The sequence below is a fragment of the Alligator mississippiensis genome, chromosome 4 (genome assembly GCF_030867095.1).
Source record: "Alligator mississippiensis isolate rAllMis1 chromosome 4, rAllMis1, whole genome shotgun sequence".
Lineage (NCBI taxonomy): Eukaryota > Metazoa > Chordata > Crocodylia > Alligatoridae > Alligator > Alligator mississippiensis.
The window spans coordinates 238,464,498-238,481,298 of NC_081827.1; the positions used below are offsets into that span (position 1 = coordinate 238,464,498).

Below are 16,801 nucleotides of genomic sequence, written 5' to 3' on the forward strand. Positions count from 1 at the left end.
TGCAGAATCTAGCTTGCTCCTCCAATCCCAAAGTCATGGGCAGGACATAAAAATCCCAAGAGCCTTCCAGAATGCAACACTATGTTTTAGTTAAGCTAACTTCAGGAGGCTCTTTGCTCTGCAATACCTAATCACCTTCATGTGCTCATTATTAACTGAGAGAATGTATTTTAACCTTTTGATTCAGAATTGCTTTAACTGCCTTCTCCACCTCAGACAGATCACTGATGTCCACAGTCCAAACATGTGGTTTCCCAATGTAAACTTCAGCATAGGGATGCTGAGAGGTCAACTGAAAAAGAAAAAAGTCAATATCAGAATAAGTCAAATGAAAAATATCCATATTTCAGATTTTCTGTACATCTCTTTTTAACAGTTTTGGGTGAAACCAGGACTTGTTAAATGTTCTGGGCTGATAATTATGGAGACCGAAGTCCTCTAACTTGCCCGGACAATAGGTCAGCACAGGCAACAGAAGTAGAAGCTTCCCTACTCTCTCTCTCTCATGTACTTCTGCTTTTTCTCTATACCCTTCTCTCTGCCTGGTATCATCCACTTGCTTGAGAACAGCTAACATCTTCCTTACTACCCACAGCCCTTCATGTTATCTCTGCGTCAGATATCTCTACTAGGTCATCCTATCCACCCAGGCTGAAAGGTCATTATCTTTCCATCCAAACCCTCTTGTCCAACATTTTCTCACAAAAATTATGATTATGACTTTTTCCATGTTTGATTCTGATTCTCTATGCTCAGATTGATAACAAAGAAAATTCGTCCTCACTGCATTTATGTTTTTGGACCTGCATAGTTTAGGAATTAAGCTATCAGACATTTTTTTGCACAAATCCAATAGCCCTCAATTCTAACTTTTTAGTCTAGGATAGAAGAAGAATGTTCTACATCCTACCAGTAGTTCCCCATATCCAAACATCTGTGCCCAAAGCTTCTAAATTCCTATGAGTATAGCACAATAATACATTACTTCTATCACCCAGGATGAACTGTGACGCTCTCCTGACAGCAAGATACTAGATGTCACCTCCAGCATGCCTTTAAAAGTTAAGTGACATTTTGTTCATTGCTTTGCTAGAAAATATTTATAATAGGTGAAAAAAAATCATCAGTTAAACCAACCCAGGAGGAATAAAGGTGAATGCATTTGACCAGGCTACAGTTGGCACAACAGCACTGAAAGGAAGTGGGAAAAACAACAAGCATACAAAACTGCGAGCATGTATTTACACTCATACTGCTTCATGCACTCTTTTGCTTCTTTTACTGAGTAAAGCAACCAATCTGCATTTACTTAGAAACCTTTCCTCTTGAATCTAGTACCCATTATACCTGTTTTTTCCTGGCTGGAACCAAAAAAAAAAGCCAGGAAATACAAGCAGACCATTTTCCACAAAAATATTTACCTGGCGCTCCCTATTTCTGGGCACAGGAATGTGCTAATCATGGGCAGCTCAACCCACACACCAAGGTCAATCATCTGATGAGCTCTATGTAGGCTGACACCTCTGCCTGCACAGGGCCAAGAGGAATCCATGCAAAACCCATTGGAGAACTGAAGCTTTGTTATCATTTACTTGGAAGATTTGAGGGAGACGTGCTTTCTCTGACTGGCTATATCCTAGTGCACCATCTTCTGATTTTCTCCTGTAAACCCAATCCCCCCATAACACTTACATATTCACACTGAACTCAGTTTTATGACATTAACTTTATCCTTAACAATTACACTATTTCAAAAAAACAATCGGAGTATCAAGATTCTCTTTTTCTAGAGCACGGGTGTCTTACTTAATGAAGCAGTATGCACTCTTTTATAAATCCACTATAGGGCACTGAGCATAGTGAAAGCACTTAAGAAATAAGTATATGCACTTTATTCCCCAATCTTCTGAGAGCGTAGGCAAGGAAAATTACTGAACTTCAGAAAGCTTCAGGAGTTCATAGATTCATAGACTGTAGAGTCGGAAGGGACCCCAAAGGATCATCATGTCCGACACCCTGTCCCAGGCAGGAATAGGACTGAGGTTAGACGACCCCAGCTAGGTGCCTATCTAGCCTCGTCTTAAAGACCTCCAAGTTAGGTGATAGTACCACCTCTCTTGGCAGCCCGTTTCAGATTCTCGCCACCCTTACTGTGAAAAATTTCTTCCTAATGTCTAACCTGAATCTACTCTCCATTAGTCTGTACCCATTATTCCTAGTTACTCCTAGGGGTGCCCTGACAAATAGCGCATGTCCAATTCTCTGTTGTCCTCCTTTGATAAACTTATAGGCTGCTACAAGGTCTCCCCTCAGATGTCTCTTGTGAAGGCTGAAGAGATCCAGATCCCTCAACCTCCCCTTGTAGGGTCTTGCATGGAGGCCACTAATCATACGATTGGCCCTCCTCTGGACCCTCTCCAGATTCTCTGCATCCCTCTTGAAGTGCGGCACCCAGAACTGGACAAAGTACTCCACCTGCGGCCTGGCCAGTGCTGCATAGAGGGGGAGCATCACCTCCCTTGATCTGTTGGTCGTGCATCCACTAATGTACGATAAGGTGTGATTGGCTTTGTTGATGGCTTCGTTACACTGCCGGCTCATGTTCATCTTGGAGTCAACTATGACTCCAAGATCCCTCTCAGCCGCTGAGCTGCTGAGGAGGTCATCCCCCAACCTATAGGTGTGCAGGGGATTCCTCCTCTCTAGGTGGAGTACCTTACATTTGTCTTTGTTGAATTGCATCCTGTTTCATTCTGCCCATTGCTCCAACCTGTCCAGATCGGCCTGTATCCATTCCCTGCCCTCCAGTGTGTTAACTTTGCCCCATAACTTGGGGTCATCTGCGAACTTGGACAGGGTGCTCTCCACACCCTAGTCCAAATCACCGATGAAGATATTAAATAACACCAGTCCAAGGACCGAACCCTGCGGAATACCACTGCCCACCTCCTTCCAGATTGAAAATGACCCATCCAGCACCACTCTCTGAGTGCAGTCTCTAAGCCAGTTTGCCACCCACCTGACTGCGTAAGCATCCATCCCACAGCTTGCTAGCTTCCTTATTAGAATAGGAGGTGAAATTGTATCAAAGGCCTTCTTAAAGTCCAGGTAGATGACATCTGCCTCAGCTCCTGTGTCAAGGCAGTGTGTTACCTGGTTGTAAAAGGCTATTAGGTTTGTCAGGCAGGATCTACCTGTGATGAACCTATGCTGGTTTCCTTTCAGCATCAATTCCCCTGCTGGGCCTTCACAAATGCGCTCTTTAATGATTTTTTCCAGTGTCTTCCCAAGGATAGAGGTAAGACTGACTGGCCTAAAGTTACCCGGCTCATCCCTTCTCCCCTTCTTAAAAATGGACATGACGTTGGCCCTTTTCCAGTCCTCAGGGACCTGGCCAGAGCACCATGAGTGCTCAAACAGCCGTGCCAGTAGCTCTGCTATGACACTGGCCAATTCCTTCAGCACCCGTGGATGGAGGTCATCCAGGCCTTCTGACTTGTACCCATCCAGCCCCCCCAAGTGCTCCTTAACTAAGTCAGCACTAACCACTGGCGGTCTAGTGCCTCCCGGACATCTATCTATGTTCAAATTGGGGGAATTGTCTTGGCCAGTACTTAGGAATACTGAAGCAAAGAACTCACTGAAGAGCTCTACCTTTTTCCCCTGTGTCGGCCACCAACTGTCCCGATTCGTCCTGCAGGGGCCCTATGATACTCTGTGCCTTCCTTTTGCTTGCTATGTATCTGTAGAAGGATTTTTTATTGTCCTTCATCGTTGTACCCAGCCTAAGCTTCAGTCCTGCCTTGGCCTGCCTAACTGATTCCCTGCAATAGCACGCCACGGAGGTATATTCCTCCTTGGTGGCTGCCCCCTGCTTCCACTGCCTATAAATCTCTTTCTTTAACCCCAGTCTTTTCTGGAGTTCCCTGTTCAGCCAAGGGGTCTTTTTTGTCCCCTTGCCCTCTTTCCTGAGTAATGGAATATTCTCCTTTTGTGCCCAAAGGATCACTCCCTTGAGAAACCGCCAGCTCCCCTGGACCTCCATAAGCTCGATGCTCTTGAGTTCAGCCACCTCACTAACTAGCCTTCTAAGTTTACTAAAATTGACCCTTCTGAAGTCTAACACTTTAGCCTCACTGGTATTTTTCCCACCCTTCACTGGATTATGAATTCGAGTTATGCTGGAGATCACTAGTCTTCTGCATCTGCCCAAGAGGCACCATTAAGCCAATCTAGTTTTGAAGAATTGAAAAATGACATTTCTCAGACTAGAGGATGTTACAGTGCTCTGTTAACATTTTAAGATTGCCAGCCTGATCATGAGATACGGTCACTGGCCAAAGCTTAAGATTTTAGTCATCCATGGGACACTTCTGTTGTCTACAATAGAGCTTGTTAAAAACCTGAAATTTTACACCTGTGAAAATTTCAGAACACAGTTTGTTCCAGGACAAACAAACAAACAAACAAACAAACAAACATTTTAACTATTTGGGTTTCAAAAAACTCAAAGACACATCAAAATGGTACCACTCATCCTAACATTATATAAAGGCCGAGAATGGCAGTGTTTCGCTAAAAGTACTAAATGTTTCAAAAAGTTGTAATTCTGACAGGGAAAGGTTAAGTGGCTTCTGATGGTTTACTGGTTGCAGTACATGAATAAAAGAGCAGCTGGAAGAGATAGCAAATCAAAACAGGTTCAGAACAGTCTTGAGCAAAGCCAAAAAACCAAACCTAGGAAGAAGGTTTAGGCTGACTCATAAGTTCTTATTGTTCTTTTAATTATTCACAAAGAAAAGAGTAAAAAAGTCAAACTGTAAGAAGGTGATGACTGAGTTTGGACGGTACAAATTTTATTCACAGAGCAGGCTGATAAAAGGTGCACAAAACCTCATTTACAAACCCTTTAAACACAGCAACCTATGTTCTTTTATTAAAATGATACAGGTGCCTTGCTAAATAACCAGTTGCCACCACGCAATACATAAGCTATCCCATCCTTCAAGCAGACCAACACTGCAATACAAAGTTGTGCTTATTTACATGTTTGCATAGGAATTATTTTTTACATAAAAAAATAATCTGCAGTTGATTAGTATTATAAAGCACTTTTTCAGCAGCAATTCAGGATCACAAGCAAGAACATTAATTAACGTCAAACTTAGGGGGAAATACAGTGTGCTACAGGCCTAACTTTATTCTTATATAAATGTGCTACTTTTAAACTCCTAGCAAGGATGAACACTATTTTTCAGTATATTCTTTCATAGCAGCCAGTTTGTTTAACTTTCTACTTTCCAAAATATCCTGGCTGGTTTGGAAACTTGCGGTTTTCCCCTTCCTGTTCTCTTCCAAATCTGGTTTGGGACTCTGCACACATTTATCTTCAAATAAACACACAGTTCGTTGTTATTACCAACAGGAGAGTTAAGGACAACTTTTAGCAGAACTTATCTGCAAATACAGTATAACTTTCATTTAACTTATATGAATGGCAGTATACTTATTGCATATTGTTGCTCATTATTTCAAGGGAATAAAATGTATAGTGATACGGAAAAACAATATCCTGTGCTGTTAGGCAGAATGTCAGATCTTGAAGCGAAATTTCAACATATGATCTGACAAAAGGAAAACAATAGAATGCACCTATATGTAGATGTGTAGCTACGCATTAGCAATAATTTACTTGTACAACACAAGCACAGTCTTGTACTCAGAAAAAAAGCCTGTATGTATTCTGACTACTTTCATGTTAGGCAAACAGTAAACTATGGATCTTAGTTTGACTTTTTAAATATAGGATAAAAAAATCAATTTGTACTAAAAATAAATTTCTTTATGATCCTCAGAGAGCAGCTACAGAACAAAACTCTCTGCAGTAGACATGTTTAAACCCCAATCCTTTGTCACGTCAGAACACTTGGTGTTCACATACTTACCTCTCGAAGTGTTGGCTTGCCTTTGAAAAATTCTGTGTTTTTGCTGCTTTTGGGTGGGTTAAATTTTAGATTCAGAAAAGCACATCCATTAGCAATAGCCTCTAGAGGAGCAGGCCCTTCATATGGGAATCCAAGGCCGACAAATAACTGTGGAATAGAAAACATACACTCCTTGTTATTTTTTCTTTGGAAGACAATCAAAAATTCATCATGATAATCTGATATAAGCGAACACAATTTTTCTTCAAAAAAAATTACTAGGCTACAAAATACACCAGAGGATAGTTTTGAAAAGAATGAGGTAACCGTCTATCATCCAACAAAGCTTTATTAAAAATTATCACATTAGCTTCATGCTGAATGTTGCTAAGGATTTGACTGCTTGCTCACTCTCCTCTGGAAAAAAGAGAAATGGAACGTCCTGTAAAACAAATCCAACAATGATTTTTCTGTTACGTGTTGGAGTTAGAATGATGGAAGTTCACTCTAAATTAAACAGATGGTTTTTCATGAAACTGATAGAACAACAGCCCCTTTCTGTTATGTTTTGGGAAAAAGTAATTTGGTGGTTTGGTTACCGTTCAAATGGAACTGGTGGGGCTCTCTGGTAGACTAGTAGGTACAGGTTTTACAACAGTTACATCACTAAAGAGCTATGCTACTTTATTATTCTCCTCCCCCTCTCTTCAACTGACTAGTTTTGGCCTGAGTACTTTTACATTGGCAAACTGCATGATCTTTCTGATTCAAAACGACAGATGGCAGCAAACATCAGTTGAAGACACAAACTAGTCAGCAAGGGTCCTACAGTAACAAGTTGACAATCTAATGTAAACTGAAGGGGAAAACCTACTTTTATTGACAATTTTACAGCATGGCTATTCTGATAAAGAGAGGTCTTCTGCAGGAGGAAATCCAACTGGAAAATACTTAAGTTTTTAATAAAAAATGGAAGATTGTACAATGTTTATTTAAAATTCAATTTCTTTCCTGGCCTTCACAACTGAGAAAACTGAATTAAATGCAGGATTCTCTTACTTTAGTTAATTGAAGGCGAGTGTACAATGAGCTAGGTAAAGTGGTCTGACCTACAATAGGTGCAAGAAATTGCCAACCAACACTGCTGAATGGTTTCACACATGCCATGGGCTCAGCTTCTGTTTAGTTACAAAAAAAAAAAGGACTAAGCTTCATAGCTATTGGGATTATGCAGTCAGAACATGACAGCTTCCATTTAGTAAACTGAAGTACTTTCCATAAAGAAACCATATTGCAAGGAAAAATAAACTCATATGAAAAAAATTAAAGTGGTGACAGTTCCTTTCAACAGCTTAGTTCAGGTTACATGCAAAAACAATTAAAGTAAAGTTACAGCCAATACAGAAATCTGTATAATCAGCCCTAATGTATACAGGCGTACACATGCCTGGCATCAGTAGAATAACATTTTGAGCTGACTGGTTCTAAAGAGAACCCTCCCTCACCAAATATGAAAATATTTAGTTCGTGTGCAATAAAAGTGAAAATGAGGTATCTGGATTAAAAACAATATTTCCCCTCAAAACCTGCAATGTCACTGCAAGAAATTCTTCTTTAAGTATTTAGTAAAAATTAAGTACTGAAGCAATCTTGTTTGTTATAAGAAGCGACTGTGGAAAAAAGTAGAATTGGAGAAATTCTCAACAACTAGACTGGTGGTTCCCAGGCTTTTTAGACTCAAGGCTGGTAGCATAACTAAGGAGGTCAGCAGGGGCTGCAGCCCTGGGTTCTCATTTGGGAGAACAAGGGGGTACAAAAACAGCAGCTGCTGCTGTGGCTGTGTGATTATCCAGCGTGCAGTGCTGCCCTCTTAAGCTTCTGCTCAAGGCACTGCTTGGAAAATGCAACCTCTTAGTTTTATTCATTTTTTTTGACTATGGAAACATAATAGAGCAGCAATGTTGCAAAGGATTCAGAAAGACCACAACAGGTTAGGATGTTTGTGACGCTATGGATTCCTATCTGCAATCTCTGTTTGTCTTGTGAAGTACATGTAGGCATTTACATACTTAATAATGCTAATATTGCACGGGACCCTTAAAAAGATCTTGTGGCACTCTGGTTGAAAATAAACAAACCAGGCCAAGGATGCTCAACCCCCCACCACATGCAGTCTAGCCCAAGGTGGCTCTGCTTCCCTGCAGCCAAATTTCTGGATGCCTGGAGAGCCCCACAGACCTTACAGCATGGCCCTACATGCAGGGCCCGATCCAGGTGTGGGGGCCCCATCCCCAATACTGGTGGGTGGGGACAACATGGGGCCCAACTCCAGCATGCAAGGCCGGACGGTAGCGAAGCAGGGTCCCAGGGCCTGATCCCTGTATGCTGGGTGGTGGTGTTGCGGGGCCCACATGGGGCCCTGATCCTAGCCTACAGGGGTAGCATGGGGCCCTGGGGCTGATCCTGATGTGTGGGGCCCGATTTGGCTTGCAGACCTGCCCCACATCTCTCATCTGGCCTGCAGGGCCAAAAGGTTGAGCACTAATGAACTAGGCTAGACAAATCTGAACTGGTATTATATATCATGTAGCTTCCTATTTCCTTGCAGATAGCAAATTTTCATGCTAAATTTAAATCTCAAAAGATGTTTAATACCCAGAAAATTAACTTCTGGAAAATAGGAACCTCTGGACATGAAAACACATTCATCAAGTGCCATGTAGAAAACAAAAATAATAGAAGCACACTTGACAATTTAACTAAACCTAGTTAGATCAAATAGACATGGTTAAACCATTAACTCAGAGGATTTGCAGTGTTACTAACAATTCCATCGTGACCTGGTTTTCTTTGGTAGCTCTCTCTTACATGATAAATAAATTCTTCACTTTCTGCCATAAATTACTGCCATCCACGGCTGCACAGTTTTGTGTCTGTTCTGTATTACCTGTTTATTTAGGGGAAGCTCCTTGGGGAAGGGAATATTTCTGTTTTGACATCACTGAATACACTGTCAGCACTTAATAATACGAACGCTGCCACCTGTTCTGCAGCCATTTTAAACACTTATGGAACTCAAAGATAAGGTTTTGAAAACATATCTGCGGAGCATACACACTGTGCATCACACATGGAGTGCCCGGATTAAGTGAGAGGATCCAAAAGAATGAAGTCAATGTGCTCTCAGTTTGCACCAGCTAGAATGAGTCTGGCACAGTTCTTGGTGTTGTGCATCTCTTGTACAAACCACATATCCACCTCGAGCCCAGCACCTCTTCTGGCACTGTGTGTCTCCCTGCTCCAATTGCCTAGAACCTGAAGCAGTGCTACTTTCCTTGAGCTGCCTTCACAGCCCTCCCATGTGTTCCAGAGTTTGAGCTGGATTGCACCCTTCTTTGGCTGTGCCACACATGGGCTCTCAGTGTGGGGTCTAGCCAGAGCCCCCAGTTTCATGTGAGGTCCAACTTACACAGAAGAATGAGAGGTTTCTGGCTCATGGTTCACTTATTCAGAGGGACAGACATAATCCGTTGCACAATTCTGTATAACAGATTTACTCATTACTTGGTATCCAGGGGCAAACAAAATTTAGACAAAAGTAATGAGCCATATATGTAATTCTCTGCCATTTCCTCATGATTCAGGAGCATTCTTTGCGTTACTAGGAGATACAGAGGTGAGGAAAGTGTGGTCAGGCCCCTCTGTCTGTGCTGCACATGCAGTAAGCTTTGGTCAGCTGAGGCTCCGGCTGGAGCTCAGTGTGCAGAATTGGCTCTGAGCTTGCCAGCTAATACAGGTGGGGTCTGCCAGAGCCCCTGCGGTCCTATGGATCTAGAGCCCAGCAGAAGAATGCTGCTGTTCTCCCTCTCCGCTGAATTTAGCAATAGGGCAAAGGAGGGGACAAGCAGTGGTAGCAGCGCTCACCTCCTAGGCTCTGGAGCCACATGAAACTAGGGGCTCTGGCTAGACCCCACACTGAGAGCCGACGTGTGACACAGCCAAAGAAGGGTGCAATTCAGTTGCTGCACCCCTTGATTCTGCCCCTGGTCAGGGCCCTTGGGTCCTACACCCAGGGGATGACCTTCTGAACAATACTGTCCTCCTAGCTATATTCACTTTCTCTGTCCTAGTGGATCTGCCCATTAAGCCACCTCTACAAGCCCCACTACAAGAGCTTGTCTCCCTGCTCCCCTCTGCTTTCCAACATGCCATGTGCACCTTTGTGAGTCTCCTAGCAACACCCCGGTTTCTTTGTCGTTCTTTTGTTAATTTTCCATTGCTCCAACTACCAACCCCAGGGAGAGAGATTTGGAGCAAACTGGTTCTCCTAGGTTTCAGATAACCCACTGTGCCACAGAGTTTCCACCTGAATAAAGACTTGAGATTTAACGACTGACTATTGTTCCTGGTCTGGCAGGGATGTGACATGACAATCACTGGGATTCCACATTTGCATCCCAAGATATAATTTTGGCTCACAGCAAGATCTTCCTAATTCCAACCTGAATTTATACACTGCATTTCACCACGTTTCTTCGATGTAAATTACAAGTAGGAAAGCAAGCTGGCAGGGGATTAATAGCAAAATTAAAAATATAAATATTTTAAATTAACTCTGAAAATCACATGTGCTGTGCTTCAAAAGCCTAACACAAGGGAATATTACCGAGCCCCACTAACTCATTCTCATGCTATTCTAATTTACAAATCCTTTCAATAACAGGCTGCTTATTATTTCTGGAAAGCCTAAGACAATCCATTGAGATACTTCCTAAATATAAGTGCATAACTGAAATGTTGCGCGCCACTAACTGCAATGAGTTACATCAAATGTCTAATATAAGCAATTGAGCATTAAGAAACTGAAGACTGCATTTTTCAAGTACACATGAAGAAAGTGTGTTTGGAAAATGTCACCCAGCAATACTATTTAGAATTGGCTGGATAAAGAATAATTCTTCCTTGCAGAACTAAGCAAACAGGGGAGAAGACAAGAATGATTACTACCATCCCCTGAGGTTTTCTGAAGGGCTTGAGGAGGGCTCATGTAATCTTCAGGTAGGATACCTAAGCTAGGGACAGACATTGTCCCTGTCATGGTTTCCACGAGCGCAAGCCCCTTCCCAGCAGGGGAGCTGTGCTGTGGGGCAGGGAAAAGCTGCTGGGGACCGTGGCAGCGGCTTGGAGGGCTCTGGCTCACTTCAAGCCCTGGTGCTGTTGTGCACAGTCCACTGCAGCTCTGCCTGCCCTGCAGCGAGGTTTCCCAAGCAGCAAGTGAGTTGCAGTGGTGGCGGTCAGGACAGGCTCACTTGGCTGTGGTCCCCTGGGGGCAGTGGAGGTAAAGTGGGGAATAACCCCCTCCCTGCCACCTTTGCCTCAAGAGCCATGCTGGCCCACTGCTGCAGCAGTGAGGGGGGAGCACCTGGCAGACCTGGCTCAGGTCCCTGTCAGTGGGACAGGGAGCAGGGAATTAAACCCCTCTCTGGCCAGTTCAGCCAAGGCTACTGCTGTGGCTGGCCATTCCCCCCCCCCCACAGCTTCCCTGCAGCCGAGGGCATGCTCTAGCCTCTCCCACTCAACCTGCTGCTGGACTGAGCAACTGCAGGCATGTGCCCACATTTCCTCAGTCCACAAGGAATGTCTATGCTGTTGCAAATCTGGTCAACCTAGGCAGGTTAGACTAACCTGCAAAGAGTGAATCAGTTCAGGGCCTGGCTTTTTGAATGTCTGTCCCCAGCCCTAATGGGCAAAGCAGAGGGCTGAGATTGACTCTTTTCCCTATCCTCTCTTGGGGGAAGCTTGGCTTTCCCTCCCAGGCCGGTAACATTCTTTGGTTTCCTATCCTTTTAACCATCTCCTTCCCTCTCTCATGCTATTTGGCTGCACTGGTTTATGTTGTATTTCATAGACTGGAGAGGATTCTAGTGAATTGCCTTCTAGAACTTGGAAGGCAATCTTCCTGCTATTCATAATACAAAGCTCATGTATTTTTAAAGACTTTTTCTAGCCACAAACCTGGTTTTCTTGTTTTATATGATGTTTGCCAAACTTCTACGTAAGCTCCATGCACATTATGGATTTACAAGGTCCATCTAACAAGCTGATAGTATGAATACATTTGGTTAACTTGGGCTGGTCAGGTTACACAGATCTAAAAGATGTACAGCAGACAGAGTCTCTACCTAGTTTGTGTCCTAAACCCTACATGTGCAACCAGAAGGCAGAAAATTCAACCACAGCAAAACTTTATTACATATACAATGGTTGCTGGCTATGCTTCCTTTGACTATGATTTGAAGGGGAGTCAAATACCGGTGGCTGATAAGAGTTCTGGAATGGATGGTTACCTGCTGCATATTTTGGAAGAAGGAGATGATATCATCTTTTCCTTATAACTGGCTGTTAAAAGTAGTAAACTGCCTCCTATTTTTATCTCATCATTGTTTTGCTGTGGCTTATTCCTATGCTCATTGGGACCAAATATTTATACTGCAACACCCTGAAGGCAGATATAATTGCTTGTATCCACTCTACTGGAAAGTTTAAGCTTCTATTTTGCTTCACTAGTTTCAGAAGATGCAGACACAGGGTTATAGTCTTTTCTATCCTGCTGTGAGGCAGGTGCTTAAAAACATTTCTTTTATTATCTGGGCATTTTTCCCCTCTTTCAAATGTTTTTTGAAAGCCAGAACTGCTGTAATTTATTTAGTCCTGTAAATGGGCATAGCACATACCACAGTCCATTTTATATGGAATCCAATGACACCAGTGCCTGAAGGAGCTTAATAGCCAGTTCTGCATTTTCAGTGAATTTATTTCCAGAGATTATTGAGTTTGCCACACTAACTCGCTACCTGGCTAAAAGAGGCACTTTTTTTTTTTTTTAACACTTTCTTTTGGTCTGAAACTAAAAGAAAACCTTCCAGAGGGCACAGCATCCCTGTGGTTTTTTACTACTGCCCTGTGAGAGAGCAGTCCTAATGAGAGGGCTTCCTATGTACCAGCCAAACAAAATATATGAGAAAGAAAGGAAGGAAGCGTTGTAAAACCTTATTGTTTTATGGAACTAACACATTCTGGTGTGTAAAAGAGATCTTTTTAATATTCAGCTGTATAAGAGCTCACTAAATGCACCGTTGACTATGTTAATGAAGTAAGATCTATTTCGCGTTCTGTTATTTTTTCTTAATTTAAAGGCTACATGCTCAAGTGTTTTTGCTTTACCATTTCATTTGCAGTCAAGTCATAATATAGTGCCTCTAACAGTGTCTGTTCTACATAGCTTTGATATGGGTTCAGGGGGCAATGACGTACAGTTAGTGAGTCAATTATGTAAAATACCAATTTCCTGAACTGGTCAGTTATGAGTACAAGATGTGCCACCAATCTACGTGGTGAGAACAGACTGGTTCTCACCACAACTGAGAACAACAACTGAAAAACAAGAGCTGTTTTCATGACTGGGAAATAAATTAAAATAAATCAATGAGCTGAAAAAAAGGTTTGCATATCTAATGTACATATAAGGTATACAAATGTCTGTTTAATCCATGTTTCATTAATTTGATTTTACAAATGGCTTTTGTTCCCAACTGGTTTGGATCACTTACCTTGAAACTTAACATTTATTTACTAGAATCAAGAGATTTGTTACTATTTTTCTGTGTCATTACTGTAATATTTCATAGCACGCACCATTCTGAACTGCAGAGAGGAAAGTGGCCTAGGACTGACACACATACCACAGCTATGAGCACCCTGATAAATTTTGCTCATACATGGAGCTCTCCGATAAGCACAGCCCCTCGTAAAGCACAGAAATACCTACAGAATAGACTCCCTAATTGACTATCCTGATGTTAGCGAAGCAGAAATTGAAGCTCTCCGTCCATAAAAAACACAGACTATAACTGTATTCCTTTGCAAACTGCAGTACAAGAAGTTCACAATCTGCTCCCTGAACATGTAGCTGAACATGGTTTTTGTTTTAGAGTGCTTGTCACTATCTGCAACAAATGTTTGCCAGATACATAGCATTGCTATAGCTGTGTGGAAACTGGAATTTCCATTCTGTGAAAAAAATTGCATTCACATTTTTTATCCTTCTGAAACAAAACAAAATGATGCACATGTAAATACTTAAATTAAATCAGCAAAGAAGGAACATTAAAAAACATCTTCCAAAAATACCTGGTTCATGCTCCCCAGCTGCCTACCTAGCACACTGGGCTGGCAGGAAATCAGCCAGTCTTTCTATCTGATTACCATTTAAAAGTTGAGTGAACTGACATCTTTCTACAGAATATGTTCCTTCAGGAACTGTTCAACCAGCTCCAATTTTCACACAATGCATTTATTTCATACTTCAGCTAGCCATTTGGATTTTAAAGAAAAATTCCCCCATTTGAAACATACCAACTTTTGAAAGGTATTTAAAAATTATTTTATATATATCCTCAAATAAAATGGACCTTCGAGCTCTCATCTTCATCTGTCAACTATTTAAGCAATACCAAGCACATTTTGGACTGAACAATTAGAAAATCATAATTTAGCCGTCATCTACTGGTAGTTGGAACATGTTTTAGAAACTGAGTCTGATCCAGCTTGACTGGGAAAAATCTATGAAGGTGATCTAGAGTGACATTTGTGGTTTACTTTGTATTTTGCAATGGACTTAATTATCATTGGACCTGAACTCTGACTGTTCAGGGATGGGATGGCTTGCCATATGAAGCTTTGCAAAAAATGGTAAATAGGAGACGGCACTCACTAGTAAAACATAACAACAGCCCTTGTATTAGGTAACATGCTTAGAAATGGAAAGTTTGAAAGAGAAAGTGTTTTTGCAGGTTTAAAGACAAAGCTGCAAAAAAGCCCACCAATAAGTCTATGTGCTTGAAATGGCTATTGAACACAGAGAGGGCAGCTCCAAGACACTACAGCAGCTATCATTAATGTGCTTTTAGCATCCTGGCCACATTTTATAATTTACAGAGCAAAGAAATACAATAAAATCATTAATAATTTGCTAAGCCATATTATCTGCATATTGTGTGAAGAGGAAGAGTAAGGAGTGCCTTCTATTGGTCCCCTTTAAATTTATACTTACTGGTCATGTCTACACAAGAGGTGGACTGCGCAGTACCACTGCAGCACATTTTTTTCTGATGCTACTGTACTGTAGCAGTGAACTACTGCGCAGCAGCTCGTTACTATTGCGCAGTAACATTGAATCATCATTGCTACTGCACAGTAGCGTCTCATCCATATGAGCCCACAGAGGATCAGAGCAATACCACTGAATGTGCACTGCACATTTAAACAAACTTTTACTCAGGATCATGGGCCTTTCAAGACGTGCTGCTGGTGGCAGAAATACGATTCTTTTATTCTATGTTGCAATACAATGCCAGGACCTGTGTTTTCGATGATTAACTTGATACAAACAAGCTCATACTTACATATGCAGCAAATCAGTTGATCCAAACAAGTAAACATTCAAGGTACAGGTGCTTTATAGTGATGCCAAGCTATTACTTTCTGCCTGGAAGGAAAGCCAGGACCAAAAAAACATTCAAGTGTACAGTCAAAGTGGAGACTAAAAGCAAGTGCTAATGGAGACCTTGATCAGTGCTGTGATTAGCCAGATCAGCCACATTATCACAGAGATACTAATCTCCAGTGTAAGATTTTTCCTTAAACTAAAAACCGACTGTGGTATATTTTATTCCTAGGCTGCTGTTATTGTAAACTGATATTAAAGTAAAGACAAAACTATATCTATCAGTCAGTGTCAGGCATACCAATATAAGAGAAATGAGAAACCCCATAACAATAACTGTGGATGCAGGGAGACCAGTGGATGTGGTATACCTTGACTTTAGCAAGTCTTTTGATGTGGTCTCCCACACCATTGTAGCAAGCAAGCTAAGGAAGTAGGGGTTGGATGAATGGCTTGTAAGATAGAAAGAAAACTGGCTGCATTGTTGGGCTCAAGGAGTAGTAATCAACAGGGATCTGGGTTTTCTGTTTCCTGCAAAAAAACATGGATTAAAAAAGAAAAGCTTCTCTTTAAAGAAGAAAAACTTGGATTTTCCTCTTTTGCAAACAGCTCTCTGCAGGTTGGCAGAGTTCCAGCCTGCAACCAGCAGCTTGAAAAAAGGACACAAAGCCCTAAGCCCTGTCCAGAGAGGAAGGGAAAGGGATCTTTCTAAAGACATACATACAAGTTGCCCCCATACAATCAAATTACATTAGAAATGTTTAGGATTTGTTGACATGGGAAAGATGATACAAATAAGGGTGTGAAGACAATGCAGTAAGGTAAAGACTAGGGGTGCAATGATAGAGATTTTTAGGGAGGCAGATTGGCCAACACCAATCCGATTTTCAATATGCAGCTCTTCAGCTTCAAGAGCTGCATCCAACTGATAAGTCTGGTGTGGTGAAAGGGGAGTGTGGGGGGTAGATCAAGGCCCCTGTGGTAAGGGAGGTAATGGGGCTAGGGCTGACCAGCCGGGGTGGGGAAGGGGGAGGGGCATGGGACAGAGCTGCAAGTGGCTCATCCAGGGTTCGGGGTGTATGCCCCCCGATTGGCATGACACGGGGCTAGCGGCAGCTGTGGGTTGGGGTCGGAGGTGTGGCTCATCAGGGGGTGGGGGTGGGAAGAGGGGGTGGCGGTTCCCGCTGGTGCGTGTGGTTAGTCTGGTGCGGCATGGGAGGTGGGTGCACGTTCCCCAGATCTGCCCAGCTGGGAAGAGCCCAGCCTCAACCTGCCTTGTGCAGATCCGGGGGCACAGCCTCCCCTCCCCATCTAGATGCGCCTTGCCAGAGGAGTGGCAGAAGCAGCAGCGGGAGCCGCCAGATGATCACCA

General features: G+C 42.5%; 1 protein-coding gene across 1 annotated transcript in view; it reads right to left on the reverse strand.

The window, feature by feature from the left end:
• MGAT5 (alpha-1,6-mannosylglycoprotein 6-beta-N-acetylglucosaminyltransferase) overlaps window positions 1-16,801 on the reverse strand; it is a 215,649-nt gene that overhangs the window by 19,424 nt on the left and 179,424 nt on the right. The window contains exons 13-14 of the mRNA XM_006258100.4: window positions 5,946-6,092; window positions 176-292 (exon numbers count right to left, since the gene is read on the reverse strand). Of these exons, the coding sequence (XP_006258162.1) occupies window positions 176-292; window positions 5,946-6,092 (264 nt within the window). The remainder of the gene's footprint in view (window positions 1-175; window positions 293-5,945; window positions 6,093-16,801) is intronic.